Here is a 21,646-nt window from a genome sequence, read left to right on the forward strand (position 1 = left end):
GAACCAGTTCAACTCACCTGGTTGAGCAGGTGACCATATATCACAGGTTTGATTCCAACCATGGGCCTCTTGCTGTGTGTCCTCCCTCACTGTCTCTGTCCTCTTTCCTGTCTGAAAGGTCCTCGCTGTCCTCTCAGACAAAGGCAAAAGAGGATGTTTAAAAGTCTATTCTGAACTGAGATCAGAACATTTTGCTCAGGTTCTTCCTTTTATTTAAAAACTGTTTTTCCCCCACACATCCTAGATCAGTCCACAATGACAATTATGTTCTTCTACAATAACGAGTATCTTATGGAGTCTAAATTTTTTACCTTTGTGCGGCAGGGCTGGACAATATGGCACAAAATTCATATCTCGATATTCTTTTAAAGCCATAAAGTAAGAACAAAAAGAGAGTTCTTAGTCCAAGCTGTGTCCCAGATGCCACACAGGCACTTTTATTAACATACAGCGCAGATGTACATGAAAAATGACTAATGCTCCATGAATGAAATAAAACAATGTTGTTTTTGTGCAAAGCAAAAATCTCAAAACTGTGCAGTCAAAATGTAAACTAACAGAAGCTGAGCGTAATAACAAAGAGACAGATTTAGCAGATGCTCTGTACCCAAGTTCTACTGCGTGACTGACAGCCTGGAGTTTGAAATCCTCTTGGTAACCTTAGACAGACTTATAGCTTTTGATTGTCATTGTGCAGTTTCTTGCACAGTGAAACTGGGTAGCTGGACCACAAAGGTGCAAAAGTAAGAAGAAGAGAAACCAATGTACAACGAGGGGGGGGGGGGAAGCAATCTATATGTATACATATATGTAACTGTGTCTCTTACAGGTGCCATTTGTGCTCCTTATACACACACAATAATATTACGTTGAAGCACAAGCGGTGCAGCTTCATAGCTAAGCAAAGTCATACTGAAACATTTTTGACAGATTTTTGAGCGCCGTGTTCCACATAAAATCGGTTTGAAGTCAGTAAGCACAACCAGAGTTCATATATAAGGTGCGCTGTCGATTTTTGAGAAAATGAAAGGATTTTAAGAGCACTTTATAGTGTGTAAAATGCTGTATATGAGTTTTGTAAGGTGGTTTGTTTGGGCAGGAGGCTGGGAGACTTCACGGTCTGGGATACAGCACACAGTTTCACACACTCTTCATTCTGTCATTCATGGCGCTGTTGTAAATGGTGATAATACTAGTAGTGCTCCAACCTTTAGTCGGGACACTTTCCCGACTTTCTCTACAGAACACATTATTGTGCTGCTCAGCTGACACTTTGAATCTGAACCATCTCCAAACAATAGTAATAATAATAATAATGATGTTTTCTTTTTGCCGTGTCCATCTCGTGCTGCCTGCAGGTGAAGCGTGGGAGGAGGGGGAGTTGTGTTCTGTGAAGGAGAGAGGCAGAGTAACGCAGCATAGAGTTAAAAGTGGAGGAAAGAGGCAAATCAGCAGCTCCACAAGTATAATTAAAACATAACATAGACTATATCCATACAAACCATATTGTCACATCTCGCATAAAAATCATTGATATATATAAAAACTCGATCTTTGGCCCAGTCGTACTATGCAGCACCTGTGGCTTTCATGATATAATTTATCAGGGATTGATGTGCTATGGATGAAACATGTTTGTGTTTGCAGAGGTCAGAGGTCACAGTCTCCAGTGTCCAGCTGTGTGTCTATGAGGAGTGACTGGTCCAGAGAAAGACCTCCAGACTTCAGTCATGAACCTGCAGCAACAAAGTAAGAGAGCTGCTGACTCACAGAGCTCAAAGGTTGTTTGCATTTGGGAACCAGTTCAACTCACCTGGTTGAGCAGGTGACCATATATCACACGTTTGATTCCAACCATGGGCCTCTTGCTGTGTGTCCTCCCTCACTGTCTCTGTCTTCTTTCCTGTCTGAAAGGTCCTCGCTGTCCTCTCAGACAAAGGCAAAAGAGGATGTTTAAAAGTCTATTCTGAACTGAGATCAGAACATTTTGCTCAGGTTCTTGCTTTTATTTAAAAACTGTTTTTTCCCAAACAAATCCTAGATCAGTCCACAGTCACAGTTATGTTCTTCTACAATAACGTTAGAGTATCTTATGAAGTGTAAATTTTTTACCTTTGTGAGGTAATGCTGGACAATATGGCACAAAATTCATATCTCGATATTCTTTTAAAGCCATAAAGTAAGAACAAAAAGAGAGTTCTTAGTCCAAGCTGTGTCCCAGATGCCACACAGGCACTTTTATTAACATACAGCGCAGATGTACATCAAACATTACTCAGAAATACAATACAATACAATACAGTTTTATTTATATAGCACATTTAAAAACCCGAAGGCACACCAATTGGGCACTAGCACACACAGGATAGAGGCACTAACAGACCAGAAGAGTTAGATAAATACAAATCCGCTAAGAAGACAAAAACAGCAGTAAAATGAATAATAAAATAATAAATTCAATAAAATTCAATAAAATATTAAGTTTAAAATTTAAAAGATTTAAAAGGTTATTAACTGGTCAGGAAAGCCAAGTCAAATAGATATGCTTTCAATCTTGATTTAAAGGATTGGATAGAGTTCAAGGCTCGAAGCAGGGAGGCTGTTCCAAAGGTTGGGTGCAGCTGAAGCAAAGGCATGATCGCCTCTGGTCTTCAGTCTAAACTTAGGTTGGGCCAGGAGTAATTGACCTGATGATCTTAATGCATGACAAGGAGTGTACAGATTGAGAAGGTCAGTGAGGTAGCTGGGTGTAATGTGATTCAGGGTTTTAAAAGTGAGTAGCAAGATTTTAAACTCAATGCGATATTTGATTGGTAACCAGTGTAGATCAACAAGAGCCGGAGTAATAGGTTCAAATTTTCTGGTTCCAGTAAGAAGACGAGCCGCAGGATTCTGAACGAGCTGCAGCCTTCGAAGAGAGAAGGCTTGGAGACCACAATAGAGAGAATTGCAATAATCTAACCTGGAGGTCACAAAAGCGTGGATAAGTTTTTCCAGGTCCCTGTGTGGTATATAGTGCTTAACTTTAGAAATCTGGCACAGTTGAAAAAACCCAGAAATAAATGATCAGCACTTATTAAATAATAATGCTCCATGATTGAAATAAAACAATGTTGTTTTTGTGCATAAAAAAAATCTCACAACTCCATCCATCCATCCATGCATCTTCATCCGCTTTATCCGGGGTCGGGTCGCGGGGGCAGCAGGCTAAGCAGAGAAGCCCAGACCTCCCTCTTCCCAGCCACCTCCTCCAGCTTATCCGGGGGAACACCAAGGTGTTCCCAGGCCAGCCGAGAGATATAATCTCTCCAGTGTGTCCTGGGTCTGCCCTGGGGCCTCCTCCCGGTGGGACATGATCGGAACACCTCACTGAGGAGCAATGTTCCCTCTAATTTTTCATGTGTCTGAGCGAACACACAAACTCCGTGAGCGTCCCTTGGACCACTGTGAGCGACAGCAGACGTGTGCACTGTGGTCACACCGGCATCTAATCCATCCAAGTTACATGGTTTATTAAAATAATCAAATTACAGCATTTACATTTATGTTACACTACATTTAATTAACTGCTTTAGCCCACTTACAATGAAAATTTTCAAAAAAAAATCTATTCATTGACCTGTGTAGTATGTTAACACTATTGGAAGTAAAAATAACTTGAACTCCAATTTTGAAAACACAACTTTCTTTCTTTTTTCTTTTTTGTTAAATAAAGCTCTGACTTGTATTATGAGTCTGTGGTCTGGGAGAGAGTCCTGTAACTCTCTGTCTGCAAAATATAGTATATAATGACCAATGTTGGGCAATTAATTATATAGTTACTTCTTCTAAAAAGTAACTCAGTTTGGCAAACAACAAAGTTTTTTGCAGCTATTTTTTTAAATGCAGCCAAGTCATTTTTTAAAATAAACATTACAAACTATTTACAGAACAATCAGCTGTTCTGCATCAAATCTGATGCCACACAAATTATTTGTGCCACTCCAAAAAATAATTTCTGTCCACTATGAGATAAAGGAGAACAACAGCCTGATACCTGCAGGCCTGACAACAGGAGATGTATCACTGCTGTAACACCTGTAACATTCAGCAGTCGCCTCATTGCTCTGACACACACAACAAAACTATTGACTATAATACACACCAACTACACAAGATTTGCACTAAACGTCGCAAATCTCTCACATCTCAAAACACCGCCGTCACTCCTAAAACTTCCCCCCGTTTCTTAACAACTAGATGCCGCATTGCCATATCATTTTTTGATTGGTCGACATGGTACTTTTTTGGACGAATAGGAAAGGAAGAGGGGGGTGGGGTTTGCTTTTGCTCACAGGCAGAGAGTGCTTTCGAGCCTTTTTTCTTATAAAGCCCTGTTTTTACCATTTCTTCCCGCAGTAAATATAAACAACGGTAGTATTCAGGAAGAAAACCAAACATTGCAGATATTTTTATCATAACTCTGGTTTTACGTGGCCTATCAATACAATTTAAAAACTGGTATAAAGTCCACACTTTTTCCGTCAATTGTTCCGTCTGTCCTGCTCACATCTCCGATGGTTGTACACGTTGTCATTAACGTGGCTTCACTCCACAACAGCCACGCCGTTTTGCCAGCTCAAACACCGTGTCGGCACATAAGGACGCTATCATAGCCTGTCAACGACGTTGATTGGCTACGTATATACGCATTATTGGCTGAACTATGGGATAAGGTGGCATCGTTCTAATCCCATACGGGAGCAGCCAGTCACTCACTGACTAACACTGCAAAAACAGAATTGTTAAAGTATTAATTTTAATTTCAATTCAGGTTAGATTTTTTTTTTGTGCGCAACGCAGATTTTCTGTGCGCAGAGACCGTGCCAGCAGTGCGCAATTGCGCACGTGCGCAGCTTAGAGGGAACATTGCCGAGGAGGCATCCTTGTCAGATGCCCGAACCACCTCAGCTGGCTCCTTTCGATGTGGAGGAGCAGCGGCTCTACTCTGAGCCCCTCCCGGATGGCTGAACTTCTCACCCTATCTCTAAGGGAGAGGCCAGACACCCTTCGGAGGAAGTTCATTTCCGCCGCTTGTATCCGCGATCTCATTCTTTCAGTCATTACTCACAGCTTGTGACCATAGGTGAGGGTAGGGACATAGATTGACCGGTAAATTGAGAGCTTCGCTTTTACACTCCGCTCCCTCTTCACCACGACGGACCGGTGCACCAATCCGTCTGTCGATCTCCGGCTCCCTTCTCCCATCACTCGTGAACAAGACCCCGAGATACTTAAACTCCTCCACTTGTCGCAGGAACTCATCCCCGACACGGAGTGGGCACTCCACCCTTTTCAGGCTGAGAACCATGGCCTCAGATTTGGAGGTGCTGATCCTCATTCCCGCTGCTTCACACTCGGCGGCGAACCATTCCAGTGCGAGCCGGAGGCCTTTACCCAATGAAGCCAACAGAACCACATCATCCGCGAAAAGCAGAGATGAGATTCTGAGGCCACCGAGGTGAAAGCCCTACGCCTAGAAATCTAGGCGGTGACAAAGGGCAGCCCTGGCGGAGCCCATCACCCACCGTGAACGAGTCCGACTTATTGCCGGCAATGCGAACCAAGCTCTTGCAACGGTTGTATAGGGATCGAATGGCCCGTAGCAATGGGCCAGACACCCCATACTCCCGCAGCACCTCTCACAAGACCCCCCGAGGGACACGGTCGAATGCCTTCTCCAAGTCCAAGAAACACATATAGACTGGTTGGGCAAACTCCCACGCACCCTCAAGTATCCTTGAGAGGATAAAGAGCTGGTCCAGTGTTGGGCGACCAGGACGAAAACTGCATTGTTCCTCCTGTATCTGAGGTTTGACTAGCGGACTCTCCTTTCCAGCACCCTGGCATAGACTTTCCCAGGGAGGCTGAGGAGTGTGATTCCCCCTATAGTTGGAACACACCCTCCGGTCCCCCTTCTTAAAGATGGGGACCACCACCCCGGTCTGCCAGTCCAGAGGTACTGCCCCTGATCTCCACTCAACATTGTAGAGGTGTGTCAACCATGACAGCCCTACAAGTCCAGAGCCTTCAAGAAGTTCGGGCGGGCCTCATCAACACCAGGGGCTCTGCCACCAAGGAGTTGTTTAACTGCCTCAGTGACCTCGCCTCCAGAAATTGGCGGGTCATTCCCCTCATCCCCAGACTCTGTTTCCTCCTCGGAAGACATGTCAGTGGGATTAAGGAGGTCCTTGAAGTATTCCTTCCACCGCCCGACAATTTTCTCAGTCGAAGACAGCAGCGCTCCGCCAGCACTATACACAGTTCAGGTAGAGCACCACTTTCCCCTCCTGAGACGCATGACTGTTTGCCAGAATCTCTTCGAGGCAGTCTGAAAGTCTTTTTCCATGGCCTCTCCGAACTCCTCCCACACCCGAGTTTTTGCTTCAGTCACTGCACGAGCCACATTCCGCTTGGCCTGTCGATACCTGTCAGCTGCCTCTGGAGTCCCACAGCCTAACCAAGCCTGATAGGACTCGTTCTTCAGCCTGGTGGCTCCCTTCACCTCTGGTGTCCACCATTTGATTCGGGGATTACCACCACAGCAGGCAGCAACCACCTTGCAGCTGCAGCTCAATGCAGCAGCTTCGGCAATAGAGATGCTGAACATGGTCCATTCGGACTCAATGTCCCCAGTCTCCCTCGGAATGCTGTTGAAGCTCTTCCGGAGGTGTGCGTTAAAGATTTTGCGGACTAGGGCCTCTGCTAGACGTTCCCAGCACACCCTCACTACGCGTTTAGGTGCACCGGGTCTGTCCAGCGTCCTCCCCCGCCACCTGATCCAACTCAGCACCAGGTGGTGATCAGTTGACAGCTCAGCCCCTCTGTGACTAGAACATATGGTCACAGGTCAGGTGATACGATTACAAAATCGATCATCAACCTGCGGCCTAGAGCGTCCTGGTGCCACTTGCACTTATGGACACTCTTATGTTCAAATAAGGTGTTCCTTATGTCCAAACTGTCATTTGCACAGAAGTCCAATAACAAAACACCACTCAGGTTCAGAACAGGGAGGCCGTTCCTCCCAATCGCGCCCCTCCAGGTCTCGCTGTCGTTACCCATGTAAGCATTGAAGTCTCCCAGTAGGACAACAGAGTCTCCAGGTGGAGCACCTTCCAGCACCCCACCCAGGGACTCTAAGAAGGCTGGGTACTCTGAACTGCCACTCGGCGCATAAGCGCAGATGACAGTCAGGACCCATTCCCCGACTCTAAGGCGCAGGGAACAAACCCTCTCATCCACCGGGAAGAACCCCAGCGTACCGGCAGCAAGCCGAGGGGATATTAGAATACCCACCCCAGTCCGCCACCTCTGGGGTGAGCGTAGAGGTGAGCTCATGCGTAGAGGTGAGCTCTACGCATGGCCAAAATAACATCTCTGATGGACAGAGTCTCCCACCCCATGCATGTAAATGTTGCTGAACTGCAGAGCTCCCTCAGTGAGAGACTGCTGCATCCTAGATGCATGAAGGAGCGTTTCCGCAGGTCCTTCCTCCCTGCAGCTGTCTGTACAATCAGAACTGCTCCCAACAAACATAGATGTTTACATCTGTGCTGTAACTGCAATAATTTACTGTATTTTCACGACCATAAGACGCACCGTACTAAAAGGCGCAGTCTCAGTTATGCGTGCCATTACTGTATTTAACACACACATAAGGCGCACCTGATTATAGGGCGCGGGTTTTATATACAATCTACGCCCACACTTTTCACCCCCTTTAACGTTCTCATGGTGTCCTCTGCTACGTCCGCCTTACAACAACAACAACACACACAAGCATACAAGTATGCGTATTTAAAAATAAAGCGGGAGCAGAACTGAGTTTGGTATTCACATTCTTAATACCGTAATCGTCATCATCAACAACACACACAAGCATACAAGTATGCATATTTAAAAATAAAGTGGGAGCAAAACTGAGTTTGGTACTCACATTTTTATTCTGTTTCTGAATTGAACAGCTGCGCTAAATCTCCATCAAACATGCCAGGTTCACTTTCTTCTCTGTCAGAGTCACTTTCCGTGCCGTGCGGCTCCTTGGAAATGATGCCGGCTTTTGCGAGAGCTCGAACAACAGTGCCAGCAGACATGTTAGCCCAAGCATCTACAATCCATTGGCAAATTGTGGCGTAACTTGCCCGTCGCTGCCTTCCACTCTTAGTGAAACTGTGGTCTCCATAGGTCATCCATCGCTCCCACGCCGCTCGCAGCCTTACTTTGAATGGCCGGTTCACACCGATGTCCAGCGGTTGGAGTTCCTTTGTCAGGCTTCCCGGAATGACGGCAAGCTCACAGTTCATTTGCTTCACTTGTTTTTTCACATCGGCTGTGAGATGGGCATGCATAGAGTCACAGATCAACAGCGATGGTGATGCGTGGAAAAAAAACACCTGGTCTCCTTACATACACCTCCCTCAGCCACTCTTTCATCATTTCCTCATCCATCCAGCCCTTTTCATTTGCCTTAATGATGATTCCTGCTGGAAACTTCTCTTTAGGCAAAGTCTTTCTCTTAAAAATCACCATAGGCGGCAGTTTCTGTCCATTAGCATGGCAGCCAAGCACAACAGTAAAAGAAGACTTTTCGTACCCCGTTGTGCATATCGCTACCGTGCTGGTCCCCTTCTTCTCCACAGTGTGACTCACCGGGATGTCGAAAGTGACCGGCACCTCGTCCATGTTAGTGATGTGGCTGGGCTGGATGTGTTTGTCGGCGATGTGCTTGCTGCAGTAGGAGCGGAAGATGGCCAGCTTTTCATTATAATTGGCTGGAAGTTGCTGCGCTACCGTAGTCCTGGTCCGGATGGAAAAATGGCACCGTTTCATGAAACGAAAGCACCAAGACGGACCTCCTTGGAAATGTTCAATTTTCATTTCTTCTGCTAGCGTTACTGCTTTTAGTCGAATGGTGACCGTCAAAACGCTTCTCCCACTCGTTCTTTGCTCGATGATCCACTGCTCGAGTCTTTCCTCCAACTCCGGCCACCTCGCCTTATGTCCGCGGAAACTCAGCTGCGTCTTCTTGACCTGTCGGAGCTTGTTTTCCAGCTTCCTCCACTTGCGAACCATCGATTCATTAATCTTAAATTCTCTCGCGGCTGCTCGATTTCCATGTTCCTCGGCGTAGCTGATGGCCTTCAGTTTAAACTGTGCTTCATAAGCGTGTCTCTTTGCCATTTTCAGTGTTGTTAAAACAATGATGTTCTACATAACGCACATACCTAGGGATGGGTATCGAAAACCGGTTCTTGTTGAGAACCGGTTCCCACTGTTTCAGTTCCTTGGAATCGTTTGCCATTTTTGCAAACGATTCCCTTATCGATTCCAGTCGCCCTGAATGACGTCACCACGTTGCGGAGCGTCATTTACCTGGCAGGAAACATGGCGGCTCAAACGCTCAAAAGTTTGTTTATACTTTACGAGAACGGATAACAACAGGGCAACTTGCAATACTTGCAAAGTAGATATTTCACTTAAGGGAGGAAACACTACGAACATGCAAAAGCATTTGCTCACAAAACACGCGATAGCCTTAAATGAATATCGTGTTTTTAATTCTGCTCCGGACTCGTGAATCTCAACCCAGCAGCAGCGGTAACGTCTGCACGCCCTCTCCCGTTAATGCGGCAGGTAAATAATCAACTAACAGTGCATATTATGTTAGCGCGATCTGCTTTATTACAAAACCTGCCATTACTGTGCATTTAGGTGACCGTGGTGAGAGAGACAGACAGAGTCTGGCTGGCTCAGATGGTGGCAGTTGTCGCTGCAGTCTACCGGTAGCGTCTCCTTTCAGGCCAGGATAGATGAATGTCACCGAGCAGTGACTAAGTTTGTGGTCAAAGCCTTGCACCCATTTGTCACAGCAGATGCCCCCGATTTTCGGTAAGTGAAGGTGTTTAATTGTAGGCAGGGACATTACTGGATATTCGTGTGTAATTGCTACAGAATAATTTATGTTATAGTACAGAAGAATATTTATTTTATTATTTTACATTTACATTTTTTTTTCTGGGGACCCTGTGACACCCCAATGAAGGCTGGTTCTCTTGAGATCGCACTGTTGGGTTTGTAAGGCCATGTTACTCCTAAATTTCTATCTTGTTCAAAGAGAAGATAAAAACAAAGTTCCAAGCTAATCAACCTTAGTGTTCTCCTTTTTCAAAAGAATCGATAAGAGAATCGATAAAGAATCGAATTGTTAAACAGAATCGAAAATGGAATCGGAATCGTTAAAATCTTATCAATACCCATCCCTACACATACCTGTATAAAAGAACAGGTATGTGCGATTGTATATACATTCAACGCCCACACTTCCCCCTTTAGCGTTTTCATGGTGTTCTCTACTACGTCCTCCTTACAACACACACAGGGCGCACTGCACTATAGGGCGCGCCGCAGTTTGTGAAGAAAATCTAAGACTTTTATGTGCGCCTTATGGTCCTGAAAATACGGTAATCAACCGATTCGCACTACAACCTGGTTTGCCTTTTATCTGTAGTTATTTTTATTTAATTTAATAACTGTACACTACTCTGTTTATAGTAACCATTGTCCTTAATGTAAAAATGTAAATATGTAAGCAGAGAGGCAGAATAACATTGCAAAGAGACAAAAGTGGACGAAAGAGAGAACTAGCAGCATCTCCAAACAATAGTAATAATAATAATAATAATGATCTCCAGATGTTTTCTTTTTACCGACCAGCTCATCTTTGATAGCTGCCGTGTCCATCTCGTGCTGCCTGCAGGTGAAGCGTGGGAGGAGGGGGAGTTGTGTTCTGTGAAGGAGAGAGGCAGAGTAACGCAGCATAGAGTTAAAAGTGGAGGAAAGAGGCAAATCAGCAGCTCCACAAGTATAATTATAACATAACATAGACTATATCCATACAAACCATATTGTCACATCTCGTATAAAAATCATCGATATATATAAAAACTCGATATACCGCCGTCCAATGTTCCCTCTAAGCTGCGCACGTGCGCAATTGCGCACTGCTGGCACGGTCTCTCCGCACAGAAAATCTGCGTTGTGCACAAAAAAATTAACCTGAATTGAAATTAAAATTAATACTTTAACAATTCTGTTTTGCAGTGTTAGTCAGTGAGTGACTGGCTGCTCCCATATTGTATTAGAACGATGCCACCTTATCCCATAGTCCAGCTAATAATGCGATTCACATTCGTATATATGCAGCTAATCAACGTGGTTGACAGGCTATGACAGCGTCCTTATGTGCCGACCCCGACGGTCATTTAGCTGGCAAAGCGGCGTGGCTGATGTGGAGTGAAGCCAGGTTAATGACAACGTACTATCGTTGTTTATATTTACTGCGGGAAGACGTTTAGCGCAAATCTTGCGTAGTTAGTGTGTAGTTAGTGTGTAGTGTAGTCAATAGTTTGGTTGTGTGTGTCAGAACAATGAGGCGACTGCTGAATGTTACAGGTGTTACAGCAGTGATACATCTCCTGTTGTCAGGCCTGCAGGTATCAGGCTGTTGTTCTCCTTTATCTCATAGTGGACAGAAATTATTTTTTGGAGTGGCACAAATAATTTGTGTGGCATCAAATTTGATGCAGAACACCTGATTGTTCTGTAAATAGTTTGAAATGTTTATTTAAAAATGCCTTGGCTACATTAAAAAAATAGCTGCAAAAAACTTTGTTGTTTGCCAAACTGAGTTACCTTTTTGAAGAAGTAACTATATAATTAATAGCCCAACATTGGTCATTATATACTATATTTTGCAAACAGAGAGTTACAGGACTCTCTCCCAGACTACAGACTCATAATACAAGTCTTTATAAAAAAGAAAAAAGAAAGTGTTTGTGTTTTCAAAATTGGAGTTCAAGTTATTTTTTACTTCCAATAGTGTTAACATACCACAAAGGTCAATGACTAGTTTTTTTTTAAATTTTCATTGTAAGTGGGCTAGCGCAGTTAATTAAAAGTAGTCTAACATAAATGTAAATGCTGTAATTTGATTATTTTAATAAACCATGTAACTTGGATGGATTAGATGCTGGCGTGACCACAGTGCACATGTCTGATGTCGCTCACAGTGGTCCAAGGGACCGCTCACGGAGTTTGTGTGTTCGCTCAGACACATGAAAAATTAGAGGGAACATTGCCGCCGTCATATTATGCAGCACCTGTGGCTTTCATGATATAATTTATCAGGGATTGATGTGATATGAATGAAACATGTTTGTGTTTGCAGAGGTCAGAGGTCACAGTCTCCAGTGTCCAGCTGTGTTTCTATGAGGAGTGACGTGTCCAAAGGAAGACCTCCAGACTTCAGTCATGAACCTGCACCAGCAATGTTCTTCAGTCATGGAGCTCAGATGACCATGTAAGAGAGCTGCTGACTCACAGAGGTCAAAGGTTGTTTGCATTTGGGAACCAGTTCAACTCACCTGGTTGAGCAGGTGACCATATATCACAGGTTTGATTCCAACCATGGGCCTCTTGCTGTGTGTCCTCCCTCACTGTCTCTGTCCTCTTTCCTGTCTGAAAGGTCCTCGCTGTCCTCTCAGACAAAGGCAAAAGAGGATGTTTAAAAGTCTATTCTGAACTGAGATCAGAACATTTTGCTCAGGTTCTTATTTTTCAAGCTGTTTTAACAGTGTTCAGAAAAGGGCTGTCATGATGGTAGACTTTGAAAGTTGCCCAGGAAAGGACTCTGTACCCTTTCCAATGCTCTCCTTCCATTCCCTTCCTTATCAGGGTTGCTGGGGGGCTGGAGCCTATCCCAGAAAGGCTCAGGAATCCACATAGAGTGGGTGATGCAGGCTGCACAGTCTGTATGTAGTTGATGCCAGACTTTTCTCTGCTACAGTCAGGAACTTTAAAAGAAACATGACCGTTTTTACACACAAATAACTTTTACCTATCAAAACAATTTAGACAGTCAGGACTGAAGATGTGTGTTGCTGAGCTCAGACATTGTCATTTTATTACAGTGGGGCAAAAAAGTATTTAGTCAGCCACCGATTGTGCAAGTTCCCCCACCTAAAATGATGATAGAGGCCAGTAATTTGCACCAGAGGTACACTTCAACTGTGAGAGACAGAATGTGAAAAAAAATCCATGAATACCCATGGTAGGATTTGTAAAGAATTTATTCGTAAATCAGGGTGGCAAATAAGTATTTGGTCACCTCAAACATGGAAAATCTCTGGCTCTCACAGACCTGTAACGTCTTCTGTAAGACGCTTTTCTGTCCCCCACTCGTTACCTGTATGAATGGCACCTGTTCGAACTCATCATCTGTATAAAAGACACCTGTCCACAGCCTCAAACAGTCAGACTCCAAACTCCGCCATGGCCAAGACCAAAGAGCTCTCGAAGGACACCAGGAAAAGTATTGTAGACCTGCACCAGGCTGGGAAGAGTGAATCTACAATAGGCAAGCAGCTTGGTGTGAAAAAATCAACTGTGGGAGCAATCATCAGAAAATGGAAGACATACCAGACCACTGATAATCTCCCATGATCTGGGGCTCCACGCAAGATCTCATCCCGTGGGGTCAAAATGATCATGAGAACAGTGAGCAAAGATCCCAGAACCACACGGGGGGACCTGGTGAATGACCTGCAGAGAGCTTGGACCAAAGTAACAAAGGTCACGGCAGGGAATCAGATCCCGCAGTGCCAGACGTGTTCCGCTGCTGAAGCCAGTGCATGTCCAGGCCCGTCTGAAGTTTGCCAGAGAGCACATGGATGATACAGCAGAGGATTGGGAGAATGTCATGTGGTCAGATGAAACCAAAGTAGAACTTTTTGGTATAAACTCAACTCGTCGTGTTTGGAGGACGAAGAATACTGAGTTGCATCCCAAGAACACCATACCTACTGTGTGGGGGTGGAAACATCATGCTATGGGGCTGTTTTTCTGCCAAGGGGACAGGACGACTGATCCGTGTTAAGGACAGAATGAATGGGGCCATGTATCGTGAGATTTTGAGCCAAAACCTCCTTCCATCAGTGAGAACTTTGAAGATGAAACGCGGCTGGGTCTTCATGACAATGATCCAAAACACACCGCCCGGGCAACAAAGGGTGGCTCCGTGAAGAAGCATTTGAAAGTCCTGGAGTGGCCTAGCCAGTCTCCAGACCTCAACCCCATAGAAAATCTGTGGCGGGAGTTGAAAGTCCGTGTTGCTCGGCGACAGCCCCAAAAAATCACTGCTCTCGAGAAGATCTGCATGGAGGAATGGGCCAAAATACCAGCTACTGTGTGTGCAAACCTGGTAAAGACCTATAGTAAACGTTTGACCTCTGTTATTGCCAACAAAGGTTATGTTACAAAGTATTGAGTTGTATTTTTGTTATTGACCAAATACTTATTTGCCACCCTGATTTACGGATAAATTCTTTACAAATCCTACCATGTGTATTCATGGATTTTTTTTTCACATTCTGTCTCTCACAGTTGAAGTGTACCTCTGGTGCAAATTACTGGCCTCTGTCATCATTTTAGGTGGGGGCACTTGCACAATCGGTGGCTGACTAAATACTTTTTTGCCCCACTGTATTAGCCATAGCTGCTAGCTGCTACCTTATTGATAATATAAATTTAATGTGGCTATAAGCTAAAGACCACAATGTCTGCACAGTGTTATCGAATCTGGATGTTTTTCACTAACAGTCAATGATTTTAGTGATGATGAAATGTGTCCACAGAGGGAGGAAGAGGAAGAGGAGTGGTGTTTGTGAGGAGGAGCGCCTGTCCTGCTGTGCTTTGTGTCAGGACGTCCTGAGGGATCCAGTCTCTACCAGCTGTGGACACTGGTTCTGCAGACAGTGCATCTCCTCATACTGGGACCAGTCTGCTTCATCAGGAGACTCCTCCTTTCCCCAGTGTGGAGAAAGATCCAGAACCAGAGCTGGACTGCAGACAGCCAGTCAGAGCAGCTGTCTACAAAGTAAGACTGAACATCTGTCTGCTGATGGACTCGTTTCTGAAAACTGGACTTCTTGTGTTGTTCAGACATTGAAGAGTTTTCTTTCTGTTTTTCTTTCTTTCAGCAGATGTTGGTCTGCAGGAGGTTTTAGATGAACATAAGATCAGTCTGAGGAGGAGATGTGAACGTGTGACTGAAGGAAGTGATGAAACAGGAAGTAGAACCCTCCTCAACAGGATCTACACTGAGCTCTACATCACAGAGGGACAGAGTGAAGAGGTTCATACCCAACATGAGGTGAGGCAGCTGGAGACAGCTTCCAAGATGGACGCCCTCCATGACGCTCCAATCAGGTGCCAGGACATCTTTAAAGCCTTACCTGACCAACAGAGAGCCATCAGAGTGGTTCAGACCAACGGCGTGGCTGGTGTTGGAAAAACCTTCTCAGTGCAGAAGTTCACTCTGGACTGGGCAGAGGGCTTGGAGAACCAACATGTCAGTGTGGTGGTTCTGCTTTCATTCAGGGAGCTGAACCTGATCAGAGATGAGCAGTACAGTCTTCTGGAGCTGCTCCATGTTTTCCATCCAACATTACAGAAGGTCACAGCAGAGAAGCTGGCTGTCTCTCAGCTTTTGTTCATCTTTGACGGCCTGGATGAAAGCAGACTTTCATTGGATTTCACCAACAGGAAGCTGCTGTCTGATGTCACACAGAAGTCATCAGTCAGCCAGCTGCTGACAAACCTCATCCAGGGGAATCTGCTTCCCTCGGCTCTTGTCTGGATCACTTCCCGACCTGCAGCAGCCAATCAGATCCCTCCTACATGTGTTGACAGGCTAACAGAAGTACGAGGCTTCACTGACGCCCAGAAGGAGGAGTACTTCAGGAGGAGATTCAGTGATGAAGAGCTGTCCAGCAGAATCATCTCCCACATGAAGACATCCAGGAGCCTCCACATCATGTGTAGGATCCCAGTCTTCTGCTGGATCACTGCTACAGTTCTGGAGCACATGTTGACTACAGAGCAGAGAGGAGAGCTGCCCAAGACAATGACTGACATGTACTCACACTTCCTGCTGGTTCAGACAAAGAGGAAGAAGAACAAGTACCATGAGGGCCATGAGACGAGTCCACAGGAGCTGACGGAGGCTGACAGGGAAGTTCTTCTGAAGCTGGGGAGGCTGGCGTTTGAACATCTGGAGAAAGGAAACATCATGTTCTACCAAGAAGACCTGGAGCAGTGTGGTCTGGATGTGACAGAGGCCTCGGTGTACTCAGGAGTTTGTACAGAGATCTTCAAAAGAGAGTGTGTGATCTTCCAGAAACCAGTCTACTGCTTTGTTCATCTGAGCATTCAGGAGTTTCTGGCTGCAGTCTTCATGTTCCACTGTTTTACCAACAGGAAGACTGAGGTGCTGAAGAACTTCTTTGGGAAGAAATATACAGAGTCATCGTTGGATGATTTTCTGAAGCAGGTCATGAGAAAATCCCTCCAGAGTAAAAATGGTCACCTGGACCTGTTTGTTCGCTTCCTTCATGGCCTCTGTCTGGAGTCCAACCAGAGACTCTTAGTAGGTCTGCTGGGTCAGACAGAGATCAGTCCAGAAACCATCCAGAAAGTCACCAAGAACCTGAGGAAAGTGAACAGTGATAAAATCTCTCCTGACAGAAGCATCAACATCTTCCACTGTCTGATGGAGATGAACAACCTCTCAGTACATCAGGAGATCCAAGAGTTCCTGAAGTCAGAGAAAGGACCAAAGAAGAAACTCTCTGAGATCCAGTGCTCAGCTCTGGCCTTCATGCTGCAGATGTCAGAGGAGGTTCTGGATGAGTTGGACCTGCAGAAGTACAACACATCAAAACGGGGACGACAAAGACTGATTCCAGCTGTGAGGAACTGCAGAAAGGCTCGGTGAGTCACGCTTGATTATTCAACATCATCAGCATACAGCAGTAGATTTCTTATCCAGAAATACACCAGAGTTTCTATGGGTTATTAAAAAGTCTGAATTTAAAATCAAGGAAAACTAACAGAGTTTAGCTCATATTTCTAAATTAAACTATCTGTCAGTTTTTTTTTTTTGTATCTGGATACATAGCATAGTCATTAAGATACATTTTTATGGTTTTATGTCACTCAGTTGTAGGGATGGGTATCGAAACCCGCTCCTTGTTGAGAACCGGTTCCCACTGTTTCAATTCCTTGGAATCGTTTGCCATTGCCAACTATTCCCTTATCGGTTCCCGTCGCCCCGAATGACATCACCACGTTGTGGAGCGTCATTTACCTGGCAGGAAACATGGCGGCTCAAACGCTAAAAAGTTTGGTTATACTTTACGAGAACGGATGACAACAGGGCAACTTGCATTACTTGCAATGTAGGTATTTCATTTAAGGGAGGAAACACTACGAATCTGCAAAAGCATTTGCTCACAAAACACGCGATGACCTTAAATGAATGTCGTGTTTTTAATTCCGCTCCGGACTCGTGAATCTCAATGCAGCAGCAGCGGTGACGTTTGCGCGTCTTCTCCCATTAATGTGGCAGGTAAATAACCAACTAACAGTGCATATTATGTTAGCGCGATCTGCCTTATTACAAAACCTGCCATTACTGTGCATTTAGATGACCATGATGAGAGAGACAGACAGAGTCTGGCTGGCTCAGCTGCTGGCAGTTCTCGCTGCAGTCTACCGGTAGCGTCTCCTTTCAGGCCAGGATAGTCAAATGTCACCGAGCAGTGACTAAGTTTGTGGTCAAAGGCTTGCACCCATTTGCCACAGCAGATGCCCCCGATTTTTGGTAAGTGAATGTGTTTAATTGTAGGCAGGGACATTACTGGATATTCTTGTGTAATTGCTACAGAATAATTTATGTTATACTTTGTTATTGCTACAGAAGAATATTTATTTTACAATTACAATTTTTTTTCCTGGGGACCCTGTGACACCCCATTGAAGAGCCGTAGGCTGTGGATCTCTTGAGATCTCACTGTTGGGTTTTTAAGGCCATGTTACTCCTAAATTTCTATCTTGTTCAAAGAGAAGATATAAAACAAAGTTGTAAGCTAATCGACCTGAGTGTTTTCCTTTTTTAAAAAAAAAAAAAGAATCGAAAATGGAATCGGAATCGTGAAAATCTTATCAATACCCATCCCTACTCAGTTATGATTACTCTTTTGCCGTGTGTGTGTTTGTGTGTGTATATATATAATCTCTCTCTCTCTCTCTCTCTCTCTCTCTATATATATATATATATATATATATATATGTATATATATATATATATATATATATATGTATCACACACACACACACACATATATGGGGTGCAACGATACACAAAATTCACAGTTTGGTTCGGTTTGATACTTTGGTATCACGGTTCGATATTTTTTCGATACAAAAAAAATGTTCGTGCCTTTTTTAATCTGACATTTATTAAAATGATAAATATTTCTTTTAACTCAAAAGTAGTTTTTAAATTAAATGTTGCTGAAACAACAAACTAATAAAAAATAAATCTATCTGATCGGGAAATCACTCATCTATGGAAAAGAGAGTTTATTACAGAGAAATGGCTGTATACAACCTATACAAAAACAACAAGGAATATTGTAACGGGGCTCAAGTACTCTCAGCATTTCCTGCAACGGTTGCGTGTCTACAGCAATAAAAGTAGCAATTGCCCTGTCGATTTCTTTTGCCCTCTTAGAATCATGTGCTAACGACTGTCTAAATGACGCGGGTAAAGTTTGTAGCATGCGTGCTTGTTGTTGTTTTTGTCTGCTTCCATTTGTCTTTTCACTAGCGTGATGTCGGCGTAAATGTGCAGTCATATTTGTTGTGTTCCCACCGATGTAATGCACACACATATATAATATAATATGCAAGATGCTAGCAGGCAGGGGATACATGGAACACCATAACCAAGTGGCCAGCATGGTATACAGAAGCATATGTGCCAAGTATGGCCTGGAAGTCCCAAGGTCAAAATGGGAGACACCCTCAAGGGTGGTGGAGAATGACCGAGCTAAGATCCTGTGGCACTTCCAGATACAGACGGACAAAAGGGTGGTGGCTAACCAACCGGAGATAGTGGTGGTAGACAAACAGAAGAAGACAGCCGTAGTGATCGATGTAGCAGTTTCGAATGACAGCAACATCAGAAACAAGGAACACGAGAAGCTGGAGAAATACCAAGGGCTCAGAGAAGAGCTCGAGAGGATGTGGAGGGTGAAGGCAATGGTAGTCCCAGTGGTAATCGGAGCACTAGGTGCAGTAACTCCCAAGCTAGGCAAGTGGCTCCAGCAGTAAATCGTACAATAATAGATTCAGAAAAAAATGCAACAATCATGTGACCCCTATGAGCAATCACTTTGGCAACAGTGGGAAGGAAAAACTCTCTTTTAACAGGAAGAAACCCCCGGCAGAACCAGGCTCAGGGAGGGGCGGCCATCTGCTGTGATTGGTTTGGGTGAGAGAAGGAAGACAGGATAAAGACATGCTGTGGAAGAGAGACAGAGATTAATAACAGATATGATTCAGTGCAGAGAGGTCTATTAACACATAGTGAGTGAGAAAGGTGACTGGAAAGGAAAAACTCAATGCATCATGGGAATCCCCGGCAGCCTACGTCTATTGCAGCATAACTAAGGGAGGATTCAGGGTCACCTGGTCCAGCCCTAACTATATGCTTTAGCAAAAAGAGGGGCCTGAAAACTGAAGGCTCTCCCTCCCATTCTACTTTTAAATACTCTAGGAATAACGAGTAAGCCTGCAGTGTGAGTGCTCTAATAGGGTGATATGGTACTACAAGGTCATTAAGATAAGATGGGGCCTGATTATTTAAGACCTTGTATGTGAGGAGCAGGATTTTGAATTCTGGATTTAACAGGAAGCCAATGAAGGGAAGCCAATACAGGAGAAAAATGCTCTCTCTTTCTAGTCCCTGTCAGGACTCTTGCTGCAGCATTTTGGATTAGCTGAAGGCTTTTCAGGGAGTTTTTAGGACATCCTGATAATAATGAATTACAGTAGTCCAGCCTGGAAGTAATAAATGCATGAACTAGTTTTTCAGCATCACTCTGAGACAGGATATTTCATCCCTTCACACAACTTAGTTAATATTATTTCACTTCACCTGTCTCTGTCTGCTCTACATATTAAGTGTGCCAGAAGTTGTAGGAAAAAGGAGAAGCTAGTGTCTGTCTTTTATATACATGCAGTCTGTTCATAATGCAGATTTTCTGCTGTTATAATAACATATTTTATATTTTCTATTATCACAGACTGACTTTGTGTGGACTCTCAGAGACTCACTGTGAAGTTGTAGCTTCAGCTCTGAAGTTCAACCCCTCCCATCTGACAGAGCTGGACATGAGTGAGAACAACCTGCAGGATTCAGGAGTGAAGCTTCTGTGTGCTGGACTGGAGAGTCCAAACTGTCGACTGGAGACTCTGAGGTGAGTTCACTGACTGCAGCTGTTGTTGTTTTTCTGTATTTCAGATCCTTGAATGATTTTTGAAAATTTCTTTAGTTCCTATATGTCCAGGATGTGTCTGAAGAGAAATGTGAAGAAGTTTGAGTGCTTTCAGAAATGTTGTCTTTCCAAACGATAACAGTTTGAGCAGGGTTCATTTAAAGGCTGACAGAAGTGGAGTGGTGACGGGGAGATGTTTGACAGGACAGTGTTTCAGCCTCCACAGGTTCATGTTGTGCTCCATCAGTCAGTGAAGATGAAGTCAGTACTGATGAGGCTGTAGAGTGTGTGAGGGATGTGAATCAGACTGTTGAAGATCTGATGATAGCAGATAAAAACAGGCTGCAGAGACTTAGAGCTTGTGTGGTAACAGAGAGAGGGAGACAAGAAAGACATGAATGTAAAAGCTAATAAAGGTGAAGTTAGGAGCTGTGATGATGTTCATGGTATCAGAAGCTGATATGGCTGCTACAGAGATGACAGCTGCTGTGGTGAGGTGTGTGTTAAAGCAGAGGAACACAGAGCAGCCTAACACAGGCCCAAACCAACATGTTCTCACTCCCTAAGCGTAACATTTTACGCTAGGTGACAAATCGTCAACATATTACGTTTTCGGGCACCCAACGCGTTCCTACGTGACGACATCGGAAAACTACGGAGACATGAGAACTGTTTGGACTCAATCTACACAACTTCGCTTTTTCCCTTAAAATCGCTTGGGAAAACGTCATTTCACGTCATTAAAGTGCTGGTTAAGGTTAGGAATAAGGTTATGGTTAGGGATACGGTTATGGTTAGGTTTAGGGATAAGGTTATGGTTAGGCTTAGGGATAAGGTTAGGTTTAGGGCTGCAATACAGGGCTGGAACCCGCCGCGTACCATAACAACATGGAAGGTCACCTTTCGCGTTCCTCAGGAATGCCGCGGGACGTGACAAAACGTCGGAATGTTACACCTCGGGAGTGAGAACGGGCTCGCCCAAACATGACAACAAAGCAGGATTCAGGCTCTGTGAGAGGATTTCAAACAGAAGCTGGAGAAGAAAAAGGACTCTGTTGGAATGTCTACAGAAAGCAGGCAGCTGAGACCAGTCAAAGTGTTTCCATGGAGCCCAGTCTAACATTCATTTATACACTAAATACAGAAGTGAATACAGTTCACAAGGAAATGAGAAATGTAGTTAATGATTATGTTCTGATCAGGAT

At 44.4% G+C, this 21,646-nt stretch overlaps 1 protein-coding gene across 4 annotated transcripts in view; it reads left to right on the forward strand.

The window, feature by feature from the left end:
• LOC120438017 (protein NLRC3-like) overlaps positions 1-20,447 on the forward strand; it is a 28,620-nt gene extending 8,173 nt beyond the window's left edge. For 2 of the 4 annotated variants that reach the window (XM_039608491.1, XM_039608492.1), the window contains 5 exons: positions 1,648-1,749; positions 12,269-12,400; positions 14,733-14,974; positions 15,078-16,869; positions 20,250-20,447. In XM_039608491.1, the coding sequence (XP_039464425.1) occupies positions 1,648-1,749; positions 12,269-12,400; positions 14,733-14,974; positions 15,078-16,869; positions 20,250-20,427 (2,446 nt within the window). In that variant the 3' untranslated portion in view covers positions 20,428-20,447. Of the gene's footprint in view, positions 1-1,647; positions 1,750-9,878; positions 9,931-12,268; positions 12,401-14,732; positions 14,975-15,077; positions 16,870-20,249 lie in introns of those variants that run through there. The other 2 variants (XM_039608493.1, XM_039608494.1) reach the window with 2 other exon arrangements.
• Positions 20,448-21,646: the final 1,199 nt, after the last annotated feature.

The sequence above is a fragment of the Oreochromis aureus genome, linkage group 3, assembly GCF_013358895.1.
Source record: "Oreochromis aureus strain Israel breed Guangdong linkage group 3, ZZ_aureus, whole genome shotgun sequence".
In the NCBI taxonomy this organism is placed as follows: Eukaryota; Metazoa; Chordata; class Actinopteri; order Cichliformes; family Cichlidae; genus Oreochromis; species Oreochromis aureus.